General features: G+C 40.1%; 1 protein-coding gene and 1 long non-coding RNA gene across 3 annotated transcripts in view; one reads left to right on the top strand and one right to left on the bottom strand.

Moving 5' to 3' along the window:
- Nucleotides 1-222: 222 nt before the first annotated feature.
- Nucleotides 223-17,469, bottom strand: LOC133568399 (aquaporin-4-like). Of its 2 annotated transcripts, none has more exons than XM_061920290.1 (7): nucleotides 17,253-17,469; nucleotides 15,132-15,199; nucleotides 13,147-13,312; nucleotides 9,480-9,873; nucleotides 7,565-7,729; nucleotides 5,730-5,810; nucleotides 223-4,091 (listed from the first exon to the last, which is right to left on the bottom strand). In XM_061920290.1, the coding sequence occupies exons 3-7, from the start codon at nucleotides 13,242-13,244 to the stop codon at nucleotides 3,849-3,851; spliced, it is 981 nt and encodes a 326-aa protein (XP_061776274.1). In that variant the 5' UTR covers nucleotides 13,245-13,312; nucleotides 15,132-15,199; nucleotides 17,253-17,469; the 3' UTR covers nucleotides 223-3,848. The 2 variants fall into 2 exon arrangements, with proteins under 2 accessions (XP_061776274.1, XP_061776275.1); XM_061920291.1 differs by having other exon boundaries at nucleotides 13,147-13,266.
- The window catches only part of LOC133568401 (uncharacterized), a 50,128-nt gene continuing 40,046 nt past the window's right edge, over nucleotides 17,244-27,325 (top strand). Inside the window, exons 1-2 of the long non-coding RNA XR_009809597.1 lie at nucleotides 17,244-17,281; nucleotides 25,474-25,561. This is a non-coding gene — a long non-coding RNA (uncharacterized LOC133568401). The remainder of the gene's footprint in view (nucleotides 17,282-25,473; nucleotides 25,562-27,325) is intronic.

Raw genomic sequence — 27,325 nt, 5'->3', positions numbered from 1 at the left:
ATGCCCGAACCACCTCATCTGGCTCCTCTCGATGTGAAGGAGCAGCGGCTTTACTTTGAGTTCCTCCCAGATGGCAGAGCTTCTCACCCTATCTCTAAGGGAGAGACCCGCCACCCAGCGGAGGAAACTAATTTTGGCCTCTTGTACCCGTGATCTTGTCCTTTCGGTCATGACCCAAAGCTCCAAACGAGTAATTTAAATACTTTATTTATATACATTAAATGATAACAAGTAATTAAACATTAAAACATTTGAAAATCTACAACAAATTTTCATAATTATTGCAGCAATACAAAACACAGAACATGCAAAAAACAATTTGCTTGTCAATACTCATAATTCCGGGGCTTCATGTATGCAACCTTACACCGTCACCGGTGCATAATCAACCATGCACAATTTATTTGTATAGCCCTTAATCACAAGTGTCTCAAAGGGCATCCGGGAAAGGAAAAACTCCAAAAACCCAAGCTGGGAAAAAGAAAACTTGGGAAGGGGCCACATATGTGGGGACCCCCCTTCTGGGTGACCAGCTGCAATGATGTCGAGTGGGTAGTTATTGCATTTTTACATTCATAATAATGTGAGTCCAGTCCATTGAGAAGCCAGCATAGGGTCATGGGGGGAACTTCTTGCATGTGGACAAGTCGACAACGCAGAGACATCACTATCTCATGCGTAGAAGAGCGGTCCAACCCGGGATAGCTCGCTATAAGGAAGTCCTGTGTTGTTGTTGTTGTTGTTGCTACTGGCTAGCATAGATAATTGGGCTTCTGTTTCGGCGTGTTAACTTTTCGACTAAAGTTTAAAAAGAGCATTGCATACAAAACATCGCTTGAACAATACCACTTTTAATACTGAAATTAGTCAGCGGAGGCTTATTTAATGGTTTGTGTTGGCACCATTGTGGAAGCGGGCTTCACTAATGCTAAGTGGATACACACTTCACCCTTTGTCAGCTTTAGCTCCACATGACATTGGTGAACCTTTTGGTGGGTTCTATTTGGACTGGAAAGTCGGAATTTCTGATGTCATCAGAATTTTCCGGGGAACGCCCCTCCATGTTGTATTCCCGACTCTGAAAGTAGCCTGAGCTCATTTTCAAAATGGCTGCTCTGGGTGTTAATGATATACATTTGTACAACATCCGGTGTTAGCACTTCTGATTAGTTCTTGTCGCTGTAAAACATTTATATACAATGTATTGTTTCACATCTATATACTGGTAACATCACTGTAGTTCACACTACATTTATTACATCGCTCGCAGTAGCGTCTTCTCCAGTGTTGGAAGGTTACTGGAGGGGTGCATATTTTCCCATGACTTCTTTATAATCAAACAAAGCAAGCGCAAAATTGACTTTCGTGGATATGGCCATCTTCATTTTCGACATCGGAAATGGAAAGGTGATGTCATTCCCAGCTCCGAATGCAAACACAGAGAATGGTCGGAAGGACAATTTGAGAGATGGTGTCAGCGCTAACTAGAGGGCTCCAAATATGTTAACGGAACATATACCGTATTTTCCGGACCATAGCGCACTGCCGTTTAGCGGGTCAGGTCAGGTCTTCCTTCATACAAAAGGCGTACTGGATTATAGGGCGCATTAAAGCAGTCATCTTTTTTTTTTCTAAATGTCAAAGACTCCCTTGTGGTCTACATAACATGTAATGGTGGTTCTTTGGTCAAAAGGTTGCATAGATTATATTTTACAGATCATCTTCAAGCCGCTTTCTGCCAGTTGCTTCAGGATGCGCTGTTTTGTGGGCGGTCTTATTTACGTGGCTCACCTTTGGCAGTGTCTTCTCCCCGTCATCTTTGTTGTAGCGGTGTAGCGTGCAAGGACGGGAGTGGAAGAAGTGTCAAAAGATGGAGCTAACTGTAGTCAGACTTTACTTCAATAACAGAGCACCATTTCCTCATGGCTCACTATCCAGAAATGCGTCCGACCAACAATTCTAATAACTAAAGTTCCCTGGGTGAATAATGTAAACTCACTACACCAGTAGTTTTAGCGCTTTCATGGCGAGTTTACTGAAAGAAATAAGAACTTTAAACACTACTTTATATTAGAAATGGCAACAGCGGAGGATGAATGTCCCATAACAAGATAGAAAAAAAGAAGCTTATTGACTACGGTGTCATCACAGATTACAAAGGCGGACTCGCGCAAACTTTCAGGACTTATGCAGATCCCAAATACAGATCAGCAGGTACCAGAAGGTAAGTAAAGTTGCTTTTGCATAATGATGGCAGATAATGTCTTACCTTATACACACACTATATTATACTTGTATGTTGAAGCACAGTACAATAAATCAAGCGGTGTGGCTTCATAGCATACCAAAGTCGTACTAAAACATTGTGATGCATTTTTGAGCGCCGTGTGTAATGTTGTATATTTTCAATGGAACATATATAATGTTGGCGTTTACCGGAGTCATACTGCAGTCTACACGTATCTCTTATGTGTGACTGCCATGTAATGGTCACACTTTTTCACCATGTACCAAATAAAATAAGTCAGTAAGCACAACAATAATAGTGGATTAGATTTTATATCGCGCTTTTCTATTGTTAGATACTCAAAGCGCTCACAGAGAAGTGGGAACCCATCATTCATTCACACCTGGTGGTGGTTCTGTAGCCGGGGTAGGGTACCTGTGGCTCTCTTGATGATTGCATCTGGCTCTCGGTTAAATCTTAGCTGACATTGCTTAAAACGATAAGTAACGAATAATACATCCATCCATCCATTTTCTACCGCTTGTCCCGTTCGGGTCATGGGGGGTGCTGGAGCCTATCTCAGCTGCATTCACAGTGTTAAAAATAACATTCAAAATATAAAACTTTCTCATGCATTTTAATCCATCCATCCGTTTTCTAGAAGTCGCATTCATGGTAAGAAGTATTTTATTTATTATTGGTTAGCTTCAGAACAATATTGTCAAAAAGAACAAGAGACTTGTTATACTCTAAAAATGTTGGTCTTACTAAAAAATGCACGCATTTAGTTGTAATCAGTGTTAAAGAATATAATATGGCTCTCACGGGAATACATTTTCAAATATTTGGCTTTCAGGGCTCTCAGCCAAAAGGGTTCCCGACCCCTGATCTGTAACACAGCTGCCCTGGGGTAGACCGACGGAAGTGTGAGCGGCACCGGGGCCAAGGGTGAAGTGTCCTGCCCAAGGACACAATGGCAGCGATTTGGATGTCAATAGGTGGGAAGCAAACCTGTAACCCTCAGGTTTCTGGTACGGCCGCTCTACCCACTACGCCATGCCACCCCACAACCAAAATTATTCCACACATTAGGCGCACCGGGTTATAAGGTGCACTGTCGAGTTTTGAGAAAATGAAAGGATTTTAAATGCCCCTTATAGTCCGAAAAATACGGTAGTTTTTTTTTATGCTGAAAATATTTTATGACTAATAATCCTACTTAGTGAAAAATGTCTAACACAGGCAGGCCTGGAATAAATTAGCTGTAATGAGATAGGCTCCAGCGGCCCCCGCGAGGCCGAAAGGGATAAGCGGTAGAAAATGGATGGATGGAAAAGAGTGACGACTGACAAACGCAGCAGTCGGTTGCACGTTAACATTCTTATCTCTTGGAGAAGTCCTCAAACGGACTAAAGGTGACACTAATCCGAAAATAACAAGGCCAAATGTTCTTCTTCATTCTTGGTGATGATTAAACTGCTTGAACTTACACTCTTTAATGTACTGCAAGCCTTCATCTAAGTGTTCAGTTCTTTAGGACTTTACGATTAACGCTTCAAAGATGAACGGTCCTAATAAAGGAATGTGGGGAGTCAACGGGACGCCAAAAAACTCAAGATTATCATACGTTGGATGGGTCTTTTCTTTCAGTTCTCTTCTTCTTCTTGACAGGCTGCACAGAGCCTGTCTGCACGGAGCCCGGCTTGATGCCGTGTTCGTCCTTGTCCACCTCCCTGTAGTTGCCGGCCTGATCCTTTGGAATGACCTGGCTCGGGCTGGGTTTGAAGTCACGCTCCGGGCAGAACAGGTACTGATAGAGGATGGCAGCAAGGAGGGCACCCAGGATGGGTCCTACCCAGTACACCTGATGTAGAACAATAATCACAAATACACAAAGTCAATACTCTGGAAGAGGCTTTCATTTTTGGTTTTAACCAAGGTTTGCCAAGGGGCCAGAGTTGTGGAGGATTTAGTATTATAACCCCAATATGGGACAACCATATCAGACAAGACAATCTTACCAACAAATCATATTTAGGTATCAGTTTTTTATTGACTCGTTGTTTAACATTATTCTAAAATTACCTTTTCCGTTGTTCGCCAACTTGCCTAAGTTTTGAACCACTTTTTTGTGTCTGGATTACCGGTATGTGTGAGTGACAGGAAGACTATCTCTGTCTCGCTTGGAGAAAACGTGTCCTGTGTCTTTGTTTGGACGTTACATTGCAAAGATCAAGACCCTACCATAAAATTTCAAAAAACATTGAGCCCCATGTTGCATTTGGGTCGCACGGTTGCAGGAGTCGTTTTCCCAAGATGCAGACGGACGTCGAGAAGCAGCGTGCAGGTAAGATGCTGATTTATTCTCAAGACAAAAGACGAAAATTTAACCGGCTTAGAGCTGTGAAAATACTAGGTATTTGAGGCTAGCTTTAGCTTAGCAAAGTGCGGAAAGTCTATTGCATGGGAATTAAGAAATACAAAAACCAGAGAGTAACTTAAGCCGAACAAAACTGTTAGACTGAGTAAACTGTGAGGCAGGTATAGAAAGCTCTTTGATTAGTGATTAGGAGCAGGTGAGCGTCCTGACCACTAATCAAAGGTAGGTACAGGAAATCAGCGCACATGGTGACTATAAAAACAAAAGATGTTGCTCAAAAAGAAATAAATAAACTAAAGATAACATCATTACGGATTTATTTTAGAACATATTTTTACACCTTTCTATTTTTATACTTCTTCACGGTAAAAAATACCTTCTTATATGGGATTTGCATGTATGGATTTCTTGAACACACCCTCTTTATGGGAGTAAAACACCTGCTTATATTAGTTTTGCATATAAAGATCTCTTGACCTCAAATATAAAACATGCATATATTTTTTCAGATTGTTTTTATAGGGGAAAAGTGATATCCCGGTGAATATGGCCGTCATCAATCAAGTATGTTCATAAAGGTTTGTTGTGATAGAATGTCTTATGTTCTTTATTATCAGTTCACATGTACAGTATGTCCTTAGTGTTGGGTTTTCATTCGTAAGGAAGCATTTTGATGTCATAAGCTGAAAAGGTTTGGAAATCTTTGAGCTTAGAAACGTTACACTCCCAAATCAGTGTCCTTGCCATATTGCATTCCACAAAAAAGCAAGTAACAATTCGTCTCCACACCCTAAAGCAGTGATCCTCCACTGTGGGGCTCTAGTGAGTGGTACGGCAAATAATCACTTTTATTAAATATTTACTGTTCAAACTGTGTGTAATGTTACAATGGCCAAACATTTAATACACTTGTAAATAAAACATCTGCCTTGTTTTATTGAATATTTCGGCCTACTATGCTACTGTATTTTAATGTTGGTCATTGTGGTGATACGTGGGGGGCCAAGTGTTTTCTGACGTGGTACCTGGTGAAAATTGGAGAACTACTGCCCTAAAGTATTTAGACGGGGAGCCAAATACACAAAAGCACAGCACAGTTGCGGCCAAATCAAGAACACTTACCCAATGGTCCTCGAATTTAAGCATGACCAGTGCTGGACCAAAAGAACGAGCAGGGTTCATGTTGGCTCCTGTGTAAGGAATCTGCAAGAAAATACATGGAATGATAGAACACGCATATGCATGATGATCCTATTTAACTAGCTGCCAAAGTTAGAGGGGAAATGACTGGAGTAATTCAGTGGATGGTATCATCTATTTCCCTGTGCTCTGCAGGGTACAGCAAGCCCCCAGAGGTTGGTTGCCATGCGATGCTAACCTCCAATAAAGCAGTGCATGTGGGTGTGAATCAGTCAGCCAGGAGCACACAGTATCGCACTTTGGCGAGTTAGTACCGGACCTAAGGTTGTTTTCTAGCGAAATAGGAAAACTTTCAAATACTGTAGTAGAGAGCATTTACATATTTAAATATTATTTTTTTTAATTGATTTTTGTACGTATATCGGCCGCACACTGAAACATGAAATATTTACACAGGCGCTTGTGTTCATTTTTAAAAGTAACAAAAGACAGTGCATGTACACGGCATTTAGTGGCCTACCCGAAACATCATTAAATGCTATCTTCATCACCATCCTTGTCATGAAAATGCATCCATTTTGTATACCGCTCATCCTTATTAAGAACTCAGACCCTATCCCAGCTGACTTTGGGCAAGTTACCAGCCAATCACAATTGTTCACACTCTTTATTGTTCTGTCATTGATTCATTCTTCTCTAAGTTTCATGTATGAAAACTACTTTTTTTTGATAGCTAAGTGCTGCATTGTGTGCATTTTTTCGCTTCTTCATGATGAGGGTGAGTCCATATGTGCTACATGGCTGACTGAAGGATTGTGTGAGTGCGTCTGATTTAATGTAAACAATTTCATTGGTAACTAGACACCAGTTTGGCAGTTTTATTGGTCTGATGTAACAAGGCTAAAAGTGTTGTCAGCATTAAGCCCTTGAGCCCGGATAAAATCCGCAAATTAGCCGCAGGGTCCAAAGTGGGGGAAATTATTGTGATTTTGAATCTTTAAACTGCTCACATTGTTTGGTTCTGGATTACCTAAGAGGATTAAGCTGAAAGATCCGATATATATTTGATAAATGAGGACATCCCTCCCAATGTTTGCATACATCTCAGGATATCTTTGCAAAAGTCCAAAACTGACACGCAGTCCGCCAAGGCACTTAATTAAACAAGATCCATCACTTTCTCTAATTCATGTGCCCTCTGGGTCGTGGCCCCCCATCAGTCAGCTGTCCTACCAACCTGTCCGGATCATTTTCTGCAAAGTGTGCTAAATGGAGTTTTGGGTGGCTGCAAATTAGGACGGTTCAGCTTGCTGTTGTTTTGGTTTTGGGATAGGTTGATTGGCAACACTAAATTGGCCCTAGTGTGTGAATGTTGTCTGTCTATCTGTGTTGGCCCTGCGATGAGGTGGCGACTTGTCCAGGGTGTACCCTGCCTTCCGCCCGATTGTAGCTGAGATAGGCGCCAGCGCCCCCCGACACCCCGAAAGGGAATAAGGGGTAGAAAATGGATGGATGGATGGATAGAAGAAGGTTGATCCACCACCACCTTGTTATGTTTGTCTGATATACAGTAATACATAGCACTTTTTATTGTGTTCAAACTTCTACTAAAATATGGGTTTTTGTCGAGGCTGGAACCCATTATTCAGGTTTTACATTGTTTCTTACGGAAAACATCAATTCACTATTCAAATGTTTCTATTTACGTATCCTGTTCAAGAAGGAATTAAGTTTGTAAATCGAAGTCATGCACCACTACTAGGTGTAGTTCAGTCAACAGAAGGCTTAGTTCAGGATAAGTTAGAATCGATACTCACCCCCATCAAGTGCCCGATGGTTATAGATATACCGATGGCCAAGCTAGCAGATCCCCCAAGGTCCGTCCGTTTGGAGTCACAAGTAGCAAAGATGGTGAAGACTAGTTGAAAGGTTAAAATCAGCTCGACCAGTACGCCATGTCCTGTAGTCAGGCCTTTGTGCACCTTGGCAAACACAAGAGGTTATTAAAAAACAAATCTGAAACACACAAGCAAAAGCTGAAACACACCATTTCCTGTTCTATAGAGTAGTCATTGTGCAGCAGTTTTATCCATAGTGTTACTTTTTGGGCATGGAAGTCACAAGAGCTGCAGAATGTTACTGAAATATTTTCACTCCTCACTGATGAGGTGACAAAGCTGGTAGATGTTATACATCGGCTACAGCAGTGTCGTCCAAAGTGCGGCCGGGGGACACATTTGTGTCCCGAAGATATTTTCTAAAGCGGCCCGCGACACATTCTAAAAATACTAATACTGAAAAAAATTTGATTAAAAGAGCAAACAGGTGAAATGTAACATGAAAATGTTACAATATTGACACTAATAACACAAAGCTGCCATGTAGTCTTTTTTCATTAAGGCTGTCATTGGTGAAAGCCGACTGCATGTAAAGTAACTGTGTGTGTGTGTGTGTAATATACAGTGAACAACCGGCAGCTCAGTAGCTAGGATTTTGTCATATAAAAATCTTTTACAGCAAAATCTATAAAGATATATATATATATATATATATATATATGATCCAATGCATAGGCTATTGTATAATACCTTGATATGAATCCTCATACACTTATATCCATAAAATAATTCACGGTTACAAGCGGGCCTCTGAGGCCATCTACAACTGCGATGTGGCCCTCAGGAAAAACTAGTTAAACTCCCCTGTCAAAGACTTAGATTGGTCAGATCTAGTGATGCATCATTTACTAGATCCGACCAATCTAACTGAAAAAGCCTGCTTGGATGAGAGGCTTTTCCATCTTTTTACGATAGATTAAATGCCCTGAGAACAGTTGCTCTATGCCAGGCCTGGGCAATTATTTTGCCTTGGGGGTCCAAATTTAGAGCAAAAATGTGTCTCGGGGCTGGCATATCTATTTTTAGGAACACTAATACAAAACTTCAAAATAATGTCTGATTGAATGCTAAAAATGTTTTACTGAATGAGACACCAGAATGTACATGAAATAAAGTGTGGGTTTTATAATATTTAGTATGAACGATAAAACACATTAATATTGACCACATATGAACGTCACATCCCCTCTCAATCGACACATTTTACAATCAAGCAAAACGCAACAAAGATGCAACAAACTGTGAAATATGAATGCAAAGGGTACAAATAATCCCACCTACAATCTGATACATCAGCTATATCACTAAGCTTCAGAACTTTGTGGTCAAAATCTCCTTCCCCGTCTGTCCCCGACACCCACATTTCAGGCTGGCCGCTATGGAAACACTCTGTAGAAATGCTCCCCATCCACACTGCTTGGTGCCTCGTTTGAGCTGCTGTGACTTAGATTACCATAGTAACTAATTAGATTGCGCTTTTGAATGATATACTAGTTACTATGGCAATCTAATTAGTTACTATGGTGGATTCCAATCACTGAAATACTTTCTATAGACTTAGTCATTTGAAAACATCACTGCACATCATAAAGGCAGCTACAGTTTCTATCTTAAAGATCTAAAAAAAATTTGGGAATGTCCGGCGGGCCAGATTGAAAAGTTTAACGGGCTGCACTTTAATTTGCCCAGGTCTGCTCTATCCTGATTTTACAGCTGTAAACATACTACTTTAAAGTATGAACAAGTTTAATTTCTCTAGCATTTCCTTTGGGAAACTAGAACACAAACTACCGCTGTTTGTGATACTTGTGAGGTAAATACGTTGAGTCCTCACCGTGCAGACGCCTAATGCCCCCCTGTTGGCAGCAGGTGTGACGAAGAAGATGAGAGCCGCTCCCGCTATGCCTCCCACGAACTGGGCCACCATGTACAGTAGCCCTTTCACCAAGCTGATCTTTCTGGTGACCAGCATTGCCAAGGTGACGGTGGGGTTGATGTGTCCACCACTAATGTGGCCAAAGCACTGCACCATGGTGGCGATGGCCAAGCCGAAGCACAGCGAAATAAGGACAAGGTCAGCCGGCGGCGGATTAGACATCCCAGCTGGAAACCAGTTCATGGTGGAGCCAACGCCGAAGAGCACAAATAAAAGTGTGGCAACGAATTCCCAGATCACGGCCCTCCAGAAGTTCATGGTCCCGATTCCTTCGAATCCCAGCATTTTGTTCCTGGGAGAGAAAGACAATTTATACTTCGGTATCTGTTGGGAGTGCACTGAATGTTGAATCATGTCAGCTGCTACATCTAAACCAGTGGTTCTTAACCTGGGTTCGATCGTTCGGTGAGTCGGCTTCAGGGGTTTGGCAGAGTCTCCGCCACGGAGGTAAAGACACATCCGACTTATCGTGTAAATAAAAACTTCTCCCTATCAGCGCATTATGGTACCCCCAAACAATATTTCCTCTAATTTTCCATCTGATTTGCAAGTTTTGTGATTGATTGATTGAAACTTTTACAAGCAGATTGCAAAGGAAGAGAATACTTTATATGAAACAGTACAGTTTACACAGTACAGTACATAATCCGTACAATTGACCACTAAATGGTAACACACGTATAAGTTTTTCAACTTGTTTAAGTTGGGGTCCACGTTAATCAATTTATTGTAATGTGTGTAAGGTGTGTAATTTGTTGTGAGTTCATGCACTGTGTTGGTTTTGTTCTTTGAACAAGGTGTTTTTCATGCACGGTTCATTTTGTGCACCAGTAAAAAAACATGACTTTTTCTTGAATTTGAAAAAAGACAAAAAAAACATTTTCCACAAAAAACGGTTCGGTGAATGCGCAAATGGAGTTACCGAACCAGTGGGGTTCGGTACCTTTTAACAAGGTTAAGAACCACTGATCTAAACCTCTTCTTGGGATGTAAGATTTAAGACGATGACTCTCTCGTTGAATCAAACTTTATTCATATTTCACTTTTCATGCACAGGCAAGTGGCAACACAAAGGGCTTTACAGAAAGAAAGAAAAGATATGCAAACATACACATACATACACACAGAGACACACAGCACTATTGACATAAACAAATTATGGCATGGCACTGATGATTGATTCCACACTGGAGAATAACTACAATTAATGATGTTTTGAGGCCTTCATATGGAGGTGAAATAATTGAAAACATATTTTATATTCTAGTTTCTTTAAAATAGCCACCCTTTGCCCTGATAACTTTTTCGCACATTCTTGGCATTCTTTCGATGAGCTTCAAGAGGTAGTCACCTGAAATGGTTTTCACAGGTGTGCTTGAAGCTCATCGAGAGAATGCCAAGAGTGTGCAAAGCAGTAATCCGAGCAAAGGGTGGCTATTTTGAAGAAAGTAGAATATAAAACATGTTCAGTTATTTTGCCTTTTTTTGTTAAGTACATAACTCCACGTGTTCATCCACACAATGTAAATAGTCATGAAAATAAAGAAAACGCATTAAATGAGAATGTGTCCACATTTTGTGACTGTACTGTATACACACATTAATAAATTGATAAAACATAAAATTGAGATAATAGTAATAACAGCAATAAATACAATATAAAAAAAGAGTTTAACATGATCAGTAAAAAAGCCTAATTTAAAAGGTGCGTTTAACCTTTATTTTTTTTTCAATGGTCTCTGCAGCCTGAGGCTCTTCCACAGGTGGGGGCCAGAGTGGCTAAATGCTGCCTCAACGTGCGTCTTTGTTGTAGTATTTGGTAAAAATAAAAGTTTGGTCCCAGAGGATCTAAGGATCCGCGAGGGTTAATACAGTAGAAGCATTTCAGATACATAAGGTGCAAGACATTTAAAAAATAAAAATATAACTTTAAAATAAACCCTTAGGTGGAAAGGGAGCCAGTGCAGTGATTTTAAAATTGGTGTAATGTGCGTGCAGCTGAATTTTGTAATAATTGCAGATTTCTAATATAATTTTTTGGAAGACCAGAGCAGGGCTACGTTACAATTACAATAGTCCAAAAATTAGTACCTTCGTGTTGGCCTGAAAGAGAAACGCGTGGACTCTAGCTATGTTCTTAAGATGATGAAAATCTTTTTTGTATTATTCCTAATACTAAGGATTAGGGTTGTACGGTATACCGGTACTAGTATAGTAGTACTAATGAATCAAAAACGGTACAATACTCTATTTGAAAAATACTGGTTTACCATGTTTTCTACAGGCATGACGGCGCATAGTCGTCACGTCATGTCATTGCTGGTTAACGAGCAGAGGAGCATGTTTGGCAGCGCACAATCACGGAGTACTTACAAGCAGACACAGTGTGTAGACAGTAAAGGGAGATTGGACGCATTCTGACTTAAATACTAAAGGTAAAGGTGAAGTTATAACACTAAAACGCCCTCAGGAAGAGGTGCTTTAAAACATGGCTACCTAGTTAGTGGCTAATATCTATCCGCAATCGGCAGGGTTTTAGCTTCTTCTAACTCACTAATCCTCGCCTCCATGGCGACAAAGTAAGTTTCTTACAAGTATCATCCCTGCAGGACGAGGAATAGCTAAACATGCTTCACGACACACCGTAGGAGGATACAATAGCTCACCGGCGTCACAATGTAAACAAACGCTATGAGTGGATCTACACCTGACATCCACTGTAATGATACCAAGTACACGAGCGTATCTAGTCGATACTACCATGATTGAATCAATATTTTTTATCGGCACGTCTTTTTTAAATTCATATTATTTGTATAAACTCAGGAAACACGCCCCTGGACACATGAGAACTTAATTATGACCAATGTATGAGGATATAGTATCGGATCGATAGCTAAATTTGTGGTATCATCCAAAATTAATGTAAAGTATCAAACAAAAGAACAATAAGTGTTTATTATATTTTAACAAAAGTGTAGATAGAACATGTTAAAACGGAAAATAAGCAGTTATTAACAGTAAATGAACAAGTGGATTAATAATCAGTTTTTACAGTTGATCTTTTATAATTTTGACAAAATAATAGAATGATAAATGACATATGCTACTGCATATGTCAGCAGACTAATTAGGAGCCTTTGTTTGCTTACTTAATACCAAAAGAAAAGTTGTCTAGTATGTTCTACTTTATTTAAGGAAAAAATTACAATAAGAAACATATGTTTAATGTACTGTAATATTTTTTGTTTAAAATAAAGCCAATATTACCATTTTTGTAGTCCCCTTTATTTAGAAAAGTATCAGGATACATTTTAGTACCGGTACCAACATATTGGTATCGAGACAACCCTACTCGGGATAGAAGTCAGCTCAGAGTCAAAAATCACACCCAGATATTTTGTGTGGGTTTGAATCTTGTAATTTTGGTGAAAGTCTCCCCCCTCTGGCCTTCAGGACCTAAAACTTGTTACACTGCCACTCCGTGAGTCGATGTCTTTGTTTTTGCCACCCGTCAGTTGGCAGCGCTGGAATTTGAAAACAAAAGCGGAGGAAGAGTACTTACGAGGATGCAGCGGCAGGCTTCGAGTAAGCGGAAGAGGAGCCAATCGCCGCTCTGTCGTTGGAGCTGCGCACTGTGCCCTGGGACTGCAGAGCCGACATCAAGACTCGGGAGTTTTAATGCCTGCACCGTAGGGAGGGGTCAAGGGGCGGCACAAAGTGTGACCACACTGTGATTCAAAGAACAATCTCAGTATCTGGAGTCAAGATTTGATGCAAGCACAACATAAATAAAAAGTAAACTATGCACAGTGTCATTATAATCACTTATAACCCTATTATAGAAAAACAGCCACAAAAAAGTATCTTTACATCACACTGGAATTGTTTCCACATTATCACCAATTAAGATGACAGTAGCTTATGTAGCCGAGGATCAGACCGCCAAGTGCCCTGCCTTCGGCTGCTGCCGGTTTGGGGAGGAGACCCTGCCCCATGTGGAGTAGTTCAAGCACCTAGGAGTCACGAGTGAGGGAAGAGTGGGTCGTGAGATCTACAGGCGGATCGGTGTGGCGTCTTCAGTAATGCGGACACTGTACCGATCCGTTGTGGTGAAGAAGCTGAGCCAGGAGGCAAATCTCTCAATTTACCGGTCGATCTACGTTCCCATCCTCACCTATGGTCATGAGCTTTGGGTTGTGACCGAAAAAACAAGATCACGGGTACAAGCGGCCGAAATGAGTTTCCTCCGCGGGGTGGCGGGGCTCTCCCTTAGAGATAGGGGGAGAAGCTCTGCCATTCGGGAGGAGCTCAACGTAAAGCCGCTGCTCCTCCACATCGAGAGGAGCCAGATGAGGTGGTTCGGGCATCTGGTCAGGATGCCACTCAAACGCCTCCCTAGGGAGGCGTTTGAGGCACTTCCAACCAGTAGGAGGCCACGGGGAAGACCCTGGACACGTTGGGAAGACTGTCTCCCGGCTGGCCTGGGAACGCCTCGGGATCCCTCGGGAAGAGCTGGACGAAGTGGCTGGGGAGAGGAAAGTCTGGGCTTCCCTGCTTAGGCTGCTGCCCTCGCGACCTGACCTCCGATAAGCGGAAGAAGATGGATGGATGGATGGAAGATGACAGTAAACTAATGGAAATGATTATGTTGTCGTTTTGCATTAAAAGCCATACAACATATACTGAACATACAGTGCTTTGAGTAACACAGAGCTGTTTTTTTTATATTCTGATTACCTAATTTAGCCACATTACATGAACATCTTGAACCATTTTTTTTCCTTTTTTAATTTTTTTATTGAGACAAAGATTTATGTATTTAATATTGGTATGTTTACTATGGTATATTATGTAGTTATTTGTTTGTTCTGGCAGAGTTAGTGCGTCTGCTTCGATCCAGCACTCGGGATCTTTCTGTGTGGAGTTTGCAGGTTCTCCCCGTGACTACGGGGGTTCACTCCGGGTACTCCGGCCTCCTCCCACCTCCAAAGACATGCACCTGGGGATAGGTTGATTGGCAACACTAAATTGGTCCTAGTATGTGAATGTGAGTATGAATGTTGTCTGTCTATCTGTGTTGGCCCTGCGATGAGGTCGCGACTTGTCCAGGGTGTACGCTGCCTTCCGCCCGATTGTAGCTGAGATAGGCACCAGCGCCCCCCGTGACCCCAGGGAATAAGCGGTAGAAATGGATGGATGGATGTTCTGTTACAGAGAACAAGGAAATTGGATACAATTGGTATGGTATAAAAAGAGTTATTAAATAAACTCTGCTTCTTCCTAGTCCTTTTCGGACGTGTTGTAATGAAACAACTAAAATTGTGTGATGCATCACATTGTATCGTATGCATGTTCCAAGTGAACTGAAACTGAACTGAACTGAACATTATGATCAGAATGACATGTAGTTGTAAACAAATGCAAATTAGCGTTGCTATTTTTGTAATTGTGCACCTGTATTGTTCTGGCTGGTACATTGCAAGGCATATAGCATCTATATTAAAAATCATTATTAAAAAAAATGCTGCATAAAGACTGTTCACATACCGTTTTGTGGGTGATAATCGTTTTGGGGTCAAATTGAAAGGGGACGCCAACTTCTTGTACTACAACATCTGCAACAACAACAGATACAAGAATTATGTATTTAGAGAGAATTGATAAAGTACATTCATGAGTAGACTCCATTTGGGGAGGGGGGGGTTAAAGTGAATCTTTTAACAATATGTGTTTGTATCTAATGGTTACTTTGTCAATTTTATTTGGTACATGATGTAATGATAGGTGTGACCAGTAGATGGCAGTCAAACATAAGATACGTGTAGACTGCAATATGATGGCAATATGACTCAAGTAAAACAACACCAACATTTGATATGTTCCAAAAATATAATATAGAACAGGAGTGTCAAACTCAAATACAGAGTGGGCCAAAATTTTAAACTGAACAAAGCCGCGGGCCAATGTTGAACAAATTAACCTTTTAATAGGGATCCAAACAAGTTTTGCATTAAATATTGAACAAGCAAGGCTTATATAACTTTAGTGACATGCAAAATCCAGTTTCAAACAATAATAATAATAATTAAAAAAAATATCAATGGCATATCAAATAAAATTTTAATAAAAAATGTATGCCTTTTTTTCTATTTGCAATCTTCTGAGGTAAATATCAATTTTTTTCCACAGGCTGATACATTTGAAAATAAAATAACAATAATGAATGAACCAAACATTCAAGCCTTGAAGTAGCAAGAGAAAATGCATGAATAAAACGTTAATTATTGGTCAGTTTGCTGGAAGTTTCCCTGAAGAGTTAGTGCTGCAAAGGGTTCTGGGTATTTGTTCTGTTGTGTTACGATGCGGATGTTCACCCGCAATTTTTTTGTCATTCTTGTTAGGTGAGGGTTCACAGTGTGGCGCATATTTGTAACATTGCTAAAGTTGTTTATACGGCCACCCTCCGTGTGACCTGTATGGCTGTTTACAAAGTATGCCTTGCATTCACTTGTGCGTGTGTGTGTGTGTGTGTGTAAAAGCCACAAATATTATGTGACACACTGTTAGTATGGAGGAAAAGCGTACGTGACGACAGGTTGTAGAGAATGCTAAAGGCAGTGCCTTAAATGCACGCCCCCAATATAGTTGTCTAGGTGGAAATCGGTAGAAATTCGGGAGAATGGTTGTCCCGGGAGATTTTCGGGAGGGTCACTGAACTTCGGGAGTCTACCGGGAAAATTAGGAGGGTTGGCAAGTATGAGTATTAGCGGTGAATGCGGTGTTACAGCGGCACCGATGCTGTATAACACCGATGGACCAGCTCTAATGCTAAATTCATATTGCCTCAAGGGCCAAATTAAATTACAAATTATTCTATATCATGAGTTTGACACCCATGATATAGAACATTCCACACGGCGCTCAAAAATCTATCAAAATGACCGCTTGATGGATTGTTGGCGCATTATACATATGAGTATTTTTATGGTGTGTGTATAAGGTAAGACATATTTTCTGTGGTTTTGTTTTGCAATATCAGGCAAAAGCAACTTTTCTTACCTTCTGGTACCCGCTGATCTGTATTTGGGATCTGCATAAGTTCTGATATTTTGCACGCACCCGCCTTTGTAGTCCGTACCGAAGCCATAGACGATAAAAGCTTATTTTTCTCTATCTTCTTGTTATGGGACGTTCATCCTCTGCTGTTGCCAATTCTAAAATAAAGTAGTGTAAAGTTCTTACTCATATTATGTCAGTAAACTCACCATGAAAGCGCTAAAACATACCAGTGTAATGAGTTTACATAATTCACCCAAGGAAAATTTAGTTTTTAGAGAGTTACGGTCAGACGTTTTTTCTCGGGACACATTTCCGGCGATGCTTTTGTTTACGGATGAGGTAATACCGTTGCTTGTGTCATTCCAACCTGCTGCTTTATGGTGCGTTCCGGGGCTACTGAAAAGTTGGAAGTTACATATTCTCCCTTAAAACGGCGACTCACAGACTCAAAAAAAGTTGAGGAAAAGTCTAAAAGTACATATTTAAGTTTTTTTCTTTACTAAATAACTTACAGACTAAATATATGTTTTTTGTGTGCCTATACTGTGTAATTGAATATACTGTGTGTCAGCGTCGTTAAATTTCGTAGTGCCATTAAATCTAACATACTCACGACACTCCTCGAAGCCCACCTGCAGGTGAAATTGATGCTTTTTTATGTATAAACCTCTCCTGAAAAGCCTTTTGATTCCCAACATTAATCAATATCATTACTTTTCAAGAGTGAACACTAATAATTATAACACGCTAGCTTAAAAGTGCTGAAAGGGCCACACGGGAAACGTGTGTGGTCACGTTAGCATCCCTGTGTCGGTGACAACGACCACCGTCTCGTCGAGCCGTTTGTGCTTAACAACGTCACGTCAACGTCTTTGCTTTTTATGGCGTTTTTAACATAGACGTGGGTGTGTTTACATTCGTCAGGAGATGCTCCTTATTCCCACACATCGCATACTCTTTCATACGTCCTGGGACAGATACATTGTTTGAATGGACTCTGAAACCTCGTCTTGTGCTCTAAAAAGAGACGGATTGATTTGAAATTCAAAAAGTATTTTTTTTCTTTTACGTTGCTAAGTATCTTAATTTGGATGACTCCAGTGTCACACTCTGCTTCTCTGAATTTCCAGGTAACCTGAACGCATCACACAGACAATACAATAAAAGCCACGTTGAGTGTATAGTTTTTGTTAAGGGTTTCAAATTCGTTTTAGTCACCATATTAAATTACTGTATTTCCTTGAATTGCTGGGTGGGGGGGGGCGCTAATTAATTTAAAACCTCTTCTCACTCCTGCGCTTACCAGAGTCATGCGGTAAAAGTAAGCATGCGCTAATTATTTTAAAACCTCTTCTCACTCCGGCACTTACCAAATGTATGCAGTAAAAATTTGAGTGTGATGAGAGCTTGGACCTTTAATCCTACTCAAAAGCTCTTAATCTTCTTCCCTTTATGCGATTTCAAATTACCGGTATTTGAATCAGCCTCCTCCATTTTGAAAATGATGACAGTGGAAGCGTCACTCGTGACGTCACGAGTTTGACCAGGCGATAATACTAAGCATGCGCTAATTATTTTGCGAAGCGAGTTTGACCCGGCAGTAGTTCAAGGCAGGCGCATACTATATGCCCTGCGGCAATTCAAGGAAACACGGTATGCCTTTTTGCAATTTTACATCGCGAACAAAAAACAAAATTGCTTCTAATTTACAGGTAGTTATCTACTAAAAGTTTAAATTGATCTAAATAATTGCTTTCTCGTTGTAATAAATGCAAAATTGAACGCGATATGGATTTTAGTTGCTTTCTTACTGCTTCCTAGCCAACCGCGACCCTCATCACTATCTAAAACAAGATGGATGGATGCTTTTTTATATTTTCTTAATATCATTGCCACATTAAGTCAATAAAACCTTGCATTTATAACATAGTGGTTTGTATTTTATTTAGCATTTAAAAGCTAAATTTGAACTGGTGAAAGCTCTAAAAAAATGTTTGTACAGTAAACAGAGCTGAAAAGTGGCCTTGAACTTTACTTTGAGTAACACTCTACTTGGCAGGGTGATGCACAAATATGGCTTTCTTACGTTTGGTTTTCAAAGCACAGACCTTAACATATATTAGGTAAAGTTTTATTTTTGCCTTATTCCTGTAGGAATCCTGCATGTGAGTGTGAAGCATTAAGGAGTGGGACTATCTCAAACAACCACCAGATTGCATCTGTGAGCAGATAATACAGTATCATCTCTTTCGGACTTGTATTCCAAAAGCATACAGTCAATGTTGACAATAACACCAGCAGATTTTAACCTCTACACGGATATTGTGTCGTTCTTTTTTTATTTCAAGCAATTGTGGCTGTGTTAAAGCTATTAGCATGCCTGCTCCGGGCTTGATCTCATGTTGAGCCTCATACTCCAGTGATAACACTTATTTGATATTGATACTAAATATCCTTATGATGCTGATAAATGCAGTTTAATGACCGTAATGGAGGTGATTATTAGGTAAGTAGAGCTAATACATGACTTTTAAAGGGTTAACAAAATCAAAATAACATTTCACATGAGCAGTATGTTTCAGGCTGGAGTACTTATTTTTCAGACAATAAGGCGCACTTAAAGTCCTTTAATTTTCTCAAAATTCGACAGCCCTAATGTACGAGTAATTTTGTTTGTGCTTACCGACCTCAAAGCTATTTTATTTGTTACATGGTGAAATGATAAGTGTGACCAGTAGACTGCACTCACACAAAAGAGATACGCATAGACTGTTATGTGATGGCAGTCACACATAAGAGATCTTTGTGACCAGTAGATGGCAGTCACACATAACATATGTTTGGACTGCAATATGACTCAAGTAAACAACACCAACAAGTTATATGTTTCTTTGAAAATATAGAACATTCCACACGGTTATCAAAAATCTTATCACAATGTCTTAGTACGACTTTGGTAAGCGATGAAGCCGCACCGCTTGATGGGTTGTACTCTGCTGTAATATACGAGTATTATTATGGTGTGTGTATACAGGGAACAACATATCTGGTGTTTTGTTTCGCAATATTATGCAAAAACGAATGTTCTTACCTTCTGGTACCTACTGATTTGTATTTGGGATCTGCATAATTCTGGAAAATTTGTGTGAGTCCGCCTTTGTAGTATGTGGCGATGTCGTGGTCCATAAGCTTCTTCTTTTCCTCTATCTTGTTATGGGACATTCATCCTCCACTGTGGCCATTTCTAATACAAAGCAGTGTAAAGTTCTTATATCTGTCAGTAAACTCACCATGAAAGTGCTAAAACATACCGGTGTAGTGAGTTTACAAACCCCGTTTACATATGAGTTGGAAAATTGTGTTGGATGTAAATATAAACGAAATACAATGATTTGTGAATCCTTTTCAACCCATATTCAGTTGAATGCACAACAAAAATAAGATATTTGATGTTTAAACTCATAACCTTTATTTTTTTTGCAAATAATAATTAACTTAGAATTTCACGGCTGCTACACGTGCCAAAGTAGTTGGGAAAGGACATGTTCACCACTGTGTTACATCACCTTTTCTTTTAACAACACTCAATTAACGTTTGGGAACTGAGGAAACTAATTGTTGAAGCTTTGAAAGTGGAATTATTTTCCGTTCTTGTTTTATGTTGAGCTTCAGTTGTTCAACAGTTCGGGGTCTCTGCTCTCGTATTTTATGCTTTATAATGCGCCACACATTTTTCATGGGAGACAGGTCTGGACTGCAGGCGGGCCAGGAAAGTACCCGCACTCTTTTTTTACGAAGCCACGCTGTTGTAACATTTGTCTTGCTGAAATAAGCATGATAACTTTGCTTGGATGACAACATATGTTGTTCCAAAACCTGTATGGACCTTTCAGCATTAATAGTGCCTTCACAGATGTGTAAGTTACCCATGCCTTGGGCATTAATACACCCCCATACAATCACTGATGCTGGCTTTTGAACTTTGCGCCTATAACAATCCGAATGGTTATTTTCCTCTTTGTTCTGGAGGACACCACATCCTCTGTTTCCAAATATAATTTGAAATGTGGACTCGTCAGACCACAGAACACCTTTCCACTTTGCATCAGTCCATCTTAGGTGAGCTCGGGCCCAGCCAAGCCGGCGGCGTTTCAGGATTATTATTGATAAATGGGTTTGGCTTTGCATAGTAAAGTTTTAACTTGCACTTACAGATGTAGCGACCAACTGTAGTTACTGACAGTGTTTTTATGAAGTGTTCTTGAGCCCATGTGGTGATATCCTTTACACACTGATGTTGGTTTTTGATGCAGTACCGCCTGAGGGATCAAAAGTCCGTAATGTCATTGCTTACGTGCAGTGATTTCTCCAGATTCTCTGAACTTTTTGAAGATTTTACGGACCGTAGATGGTAAAATCCCTAAATTCCTTGCAATAGCTCGTTGAGAAATGTTGTTCTAAAACTGTTCGCCAATGGGGTGGTATAGCTCGGTTGGTAGAGCGGCCTCGCCAGCAACTTGAGGGTTGCAGGTTCGATCCCCGCTTCTTGCTGTTGTGTCCTTGGGCAAGACACTTTCCCCACCTGCTCCCAGTGTCACCCACACTGGTTTATATGTAACTTAGATATTGGGTTTCACTATGTAAAGCGCTTTGAGTCACTAGGGAAAAAGCGCTATATAAAAGATAATTCACTTCACTTCAATTTGCTTACAAAGTGGTGACCCTGACCCCCATCCTTGTTTGTGAAATACTTAGCATTTCATGGAAGCTGCTTTTATACCCAAACATGGCACCCACCTGTTCCCAATTAGCCTGCACACCTGTGGGATGTTCCATATAAGTGTTTGATGAGCATTCCTCAACTTTATCAGTATTTATTGCCACCTTTTCCAACTTCTTTGTCACGTGTTGCTGGCATCAAATTTTAGGGTTAATGATTATTTGCAAAAAAAAAAAAGTTGATCAGTTTGAACATCAAATATGTTGACTATGTAGTGCATTCAACTGAATATGGGTTGAAAATGATTTGCAATTCATTGTATTCCGTTTAAATTTACATCTAACACAATTTCCCAACTCATATGGAATCGGGGTTTGTACATTATTCACCCAAGGAACATTAGTTATTAGAGAGTTCCAGTCGGACGGTTTTTCACGAAACACATTTCTGGCGTTGTTGCACTAGTGAGTCTCGGATGAGAAAATGCTGCTCCATTATTAATTGAAAAAAAAGTCTGAATGTCATTAAAACAGTTAGCTCCATCTTTTGACACTTCTTCCACTCCCACTCCTGAACATGACTTTAGCCCTTATGTGTTAATATTTGTCCTAAAATCCGTCACACTCCCTTCAGCCAGCCTCATCATTTTACTCCTCATAAAGCACCAACAAGGTTGAGAAGCAAGTGAAGGTGAGGTTCAACAACAAGGAAGTTGGGCGCACACCGCATTAAACAATAGAGAAGTAATAATCTTTTTACATGTGACACCATTCTTGTACAACTTGTACCATATGAACAGTCACACAGTTGCAATAACAAAGGCAAACATGGCCACCAGGCATAGTTTTTACATTGATATGTAAATGTGCCAACGTAAACATTAACAAACCACATAAATCATTACGAGCGCAGTATTGCCAGTGGAAGCTGCAGGCGCGGCGTAAGGGGGAAGGCGCTGTTTTGACTAATTATTCATATTTTGCCGGAATTCTGCAAAATTTGCATGTGTTTCAAGTGCAATTTAGTCGCTTAATGTTTGTTTATACAGCACAGTTTGTGTTTAATTAAGAGAGCTGTTTTTTTTTTAATGAGGTCACTTGTTTGGAGAAAGAAAAAAATAATAAATAAATGATAATAATTCATGATAAATGTATATAAGACAATCAGAGAGGTTCCTTATATGTTAATTATTGTGGATGCAGAGGCACCATTACATTATATCCATTTTTTTTGTATTTGTTGCTTACCTTATCAAGTTACTTGTACATCATGAGACATACACTTAAGGATAAATAAACTACAAGGAATACATTTTTATTAACTACTAGTTAACAACAAGCAGTGCTTCCACTTTTTCTACATTTTGTTATGTTACAGCCTAATTCCAAAATGAAGCAAATTCAATGTTGTCGTCACAATTCTACAAGCAATAGCCATTAATGACAATGTTAAAAGTTGTTTTTTTTAAATTCAGCAATTTTATGAGAAAACAAAACAAAAAAATCATTGATAACCACATAAACTCAGAAATTGTAGTAATTTGAAATAGTTATTGTAATATGTTTATACTGAGCGAGGCTGATTTAGCCAGAATGTCAAACTACCGTAAGTGCTCCTGTTGACGCCTCTATTCAGTTAACCTCCGAGTGATGGGTGTGGGGTCTACAAAATGAAATACCGAATTTTTCGGACTATAAGACGCACTTAAAATCCTCATTTTCTCAAAACTTGACGATGTGCCTTATAACCCGGGGCGCCTAATGTACGGAATAATTTTGGTTGTGCTAACCGACCTTGAAGCTATTTTATTTGGTACATGGTGTAATGATAAGTGTGGCCGGTAAATGGCAGTCACACAAGGTGAACCACGTAAATAACACCGGCCATAAAAAGCGCATCTTGGAGCGAAGGTCAGAAAGCGACTTAAAGATGATCTGTAAGACATAATCTATGCAACATTTTGTCCAAAAAACCACCATTACATGTTATGTAGACCGGTGGTCCCCAACCACCGGGCCGCAGAAGAATTTTTTACTACTAAATCAACATGAAAAACACAATATACACTTACAAATAGTGCACCAACCACACAAAACTCCCCTTTTCATGACAAAAACGTCCCTTTTTCATGACAAAGAAGAAAAAACCAAAAAAGAAAAAAAAAGGACACCCCCCCCGGGCCGCGGGACAAATTATTAAGCGTTGACCGGTCCACGGATACAAAAAGGATGGGGAACACTGATGTAGACCACAAGGAAGTCCCTGTGAACATTTCTTTAATTCAAGTACCCCCTGCTAGACTTTTGACAAGAACAAGAAAGTTTGATCACATTACGCCTGTACTGGCTCACCTGCACTGGCTTCCTGTGCACTTAAGATGTGACTTTAAGGTTTTACTACTTACGTATAAAATACTACACGGTCTAACTCCATCCTATCTTGCCGATTGTATTGTACCATATGTCCCGGCAAGAAATCTGCGTTCAAAGGACTCCGGCTTGTTAGTGATTCCCAAAGCCCAAAAAAAGTCTGCGGGCTATAGAGCGTTTTCCGTTCGGGCTCCAGTACTCTGGAATGCCCTCCCGGTAACAGTTCGAGATGCCACCTCAGTAGAAGCATTTAAGTCTCACCTTAAAACTCATTTGTATACTCTAGCCTTTAAATAGACTCCCTTTTTAGACCAGTTGATCTGCCGTTTCTTTTCTTTTTCTTCTATGTCCCACTCTCCCTTGTGGAGGGGGTCCGGTCCGATCCGGTGGCAATGTACTGCTTGCCTGTGTATCGGTTGGGGACATCTCTGCGATGCTGATCCGCCTCCGCTTGGGATGGTTTCCTGCTGGCTCCGCTGTGAACGGGACTCTCGCTGCTGTGTTGGATCCGCTTTGGACTGGACTCTCGCGACTGTGTTGGATCCATTGTGGATTGAACTTTCACAGTATCATGCTAGACCCGCTCGACATCCATTGCTTTCCTCCTCTCTAAGGTTCTCATAGTCATCATTGTCACCGACGTCCCACTGGGTCATTATTGTCACCGATGTCCCACTGGGTGTGAGTTTTCCTTGCCCTTATGTGGGCCTACCGAGGATGTCGTGGTGGTTTGTGCAGCCCTTTGAGACACTAGTGATTTAGGGCTATATAAGTAAACATTGATTGATTGATTGATTGATAATCAGAGCAAAGCATTTTTGGTTGAAAAAAAGAGTTAAAGAAGTAAAATACAGCACTATGTCATCAGTTTCTGATTTATTAAATCGTATAACAGTGCAAAATATTGCTCATTTGTAGTGGTCTTTCTTGAACTATTTGGAAAAAATATATAAAAATAACTAAAAACTTGTTAAAAAATAAACAAGTGATTTAATTATAAATAAAGATTTCTACACAGAAGTAATCATCTACTTATATAATAGAGATCCATCTGGATTCATGAACTTAATTCTAAAAATTTCTTCACAAAAAAAGAAATCTTTAACATCAATATTTATGGAACATGTCCACAAAAAATCTAGCTGTCAACACTGAATATTGTTGGATTGTTGCATTTCTTTTCACAGTTTTCAAGTTTTATTCCATAAATATATTTATAAGGGATTTTTGAATTGTTGCTATTTTAAGACTATTTAAAAAAAATCTCACGTACCCCCATTTGAGAACCACTGATGTAGACCACAAGGAAGTGTTTTACATTTAGAAAAAAAATCATAATACTACGCCCCCTTTAATGCACCCTATAATCCGGTACGCCTTTTGTATGAAAATAGACCTGAATAGACCTGCTCATTGGCAGTGTGCGCCTTATAATCTGGTGCGCCCTATGGGCCAGAAAATATGGTAACCTTCAAGTTGCCTCATTAGTGTGCGGTGATAAAACATTGGCAGTCGCCCTATTTGATTATTTTGTCGGCATCCTCCTGAATTCATCTCTGCATGTACTTTAAAATGCCAGTTCTTTTATTTTGTTGTTAGTCTTATAGAATATGCTTTGTAATATTACCTAAATAATCCAATGCATGTTGCTATTTTATCACACGTGGAATGTGAGGTCTGACCACTTTGTGAAATATATTTTCTAAATGGTGCTTTTGTTATGTGCTGTGTTTCCTTTCAGAGACCTTCAGATGATAGCTTCGCTGGAAAAAAACAACTTGACAAAATCCCAAATCTTGTTCCGCTGAAGGGGAGAGATCACATTCCATGTAAGCTTCATTACTCACATTCGATCATGTTGAGAGACGACGAGCAACAAAAAAAAGACAATTTCTGATGTTATTGAGATAAATATAGGATTTTACATCCATATTTTGAACTGAGAAAACACAATATTCTCAGTATTGTTCAAACAGATCACCTGCAAGATTATTCATCACAACCTGATGTCCCTCACTTGTGTCATGTCCTGTTATGTTAATCTCTAAATATCCTATGATGTTAATCTCAAAAAGATTTGACGGCTCTGTGGCAAAGATGTAGAAATCGCTCACAAGCTCTCAGAACAAGAAAAGCAATACAAGCATTCATATCTACTAATATCCCAACTAAAAAAGCACAAAATATTTTTTTTATTCAAAGTAAAACATTGTAACCGCTATTACTGGGAGCGTTGCAGGTGATCTACTAAGACTGCCTGCACAATGGATAGTGCAAAAGTGGTGCAAATTGCCTTTTTTTAAATGACGATTTTGCGTTTACTATTAGCTGTCACCAGCGAGACGCTCATTTCCCTCCACATCTTTGGCGTCATGCTCCAACTTTGAAGTGTTTTGCAAATCCTTTTCAACTTATATTCAGTTGAATCCACTGCAGACACAAGATATTTAATGTTCTGCTTTAAACTTTGCGCCAGTCCGGATCGTTCTTTTCCTCTTTGGTCCAGAGGACACGACATCCACAGTTTCCAAAAACAATTTGAAATATGGACTCGTCAGACCACAGAACACTTTTCCAATTTGCTTCAGTCCATTTTAGATGAGCTCGGGCCCAGCGAAGCTGGCGGCATTTCTGGGTGTTGCTGATAAATGACTTTCGCTTTGTATAGTAGAGTTTTAACTTGCACTTACAGATGTAGTGGCAAACTGTAGTTACTGACAGTGGTTTTCTGAAATTACTAACATTGGTTTTCTGAAGTGTTACCAAGCCCATATGGTGATATCCTTTACAAACTGATGTCGCTTTTTGATGCAGTACCACCTGATGGATCGAAGGTCGTGGGCATTAAATGTTACGTACAGTGATTGCTCCAGATTCTCTGAACCTTTTGATGATATTACGGACCGTAGATGGTGAAATCCCAAATTTCCTTGCAATAGCTGGTTGAGAAACGTTGTTCTTAAACTGTTGGACAATTTGCTCATGCATTTGTTCACAAAGTGGTGACCCTCGCCCCATCCTTGTTTGTGAATGACTGAGCATTTCATGGAAACTGCTTTTATACCCAGTCATGGCACCCACCTGTTCCCAATTAGCCTGTTCACCTGTGGGTTGTTCCAAATAAGTGTTTCAAGATTCAAGATTCAAAATGCTGTTTATTGTCCATTCTTAACATGTACAAGACATATAAGAACTGAAATTACATTTTCGGCACAGTCCCACTAAGAGCAGATATACATTACAGGGAAACAAGAACAGGACCGCCAACGGATCAGCCACTTCCAGCGCTCCTTAAAAAAGGTGGGGTAAAGGTGATATTGGGGAAGGGGTGAAGATTAAAAAAATATCAGTCAAAGGTTGGACACTCGGGGGGGGGGGGGGGTGCAGACTGAGTGTAAGGGACAAAAAGCTAATTTGCCACAGCACACATAGACATGTTGCATATAATCCCAACAACTTGCAACAGAGGGGGAGCAGGGGGCACTGTTGGAGCCATGGAGGCCGGGGGCCGCTAAAAAGCGCTACTCAGCCGTCCATCACCCCGACGGGGAATCAAGCTGTGGTAAAGGCGTGGAGTGGAGTGTGTGTTTGTG

Source organism: Nerophis ophidion, linkage group LG14, assembly GCF_033978795.1.
Source record: "Nerophis ophidion isolate RoL-2023_Sa linkage group LG14, RoL_Noph_v1.0, whole genome shotgun sequence".
Taxonomy (NCBI): Eukaryota; Metazoa; Chordata; class Actinopteri; order Syngnathiformes; family Syngnathidae; genus Nerophis; species Nerophis ophidion.
The sequence above is the reverse complement of the archived record's forward strand: the minus strand, read 5'-3'. Positions and strand labels throughout refer to the sequence as shown.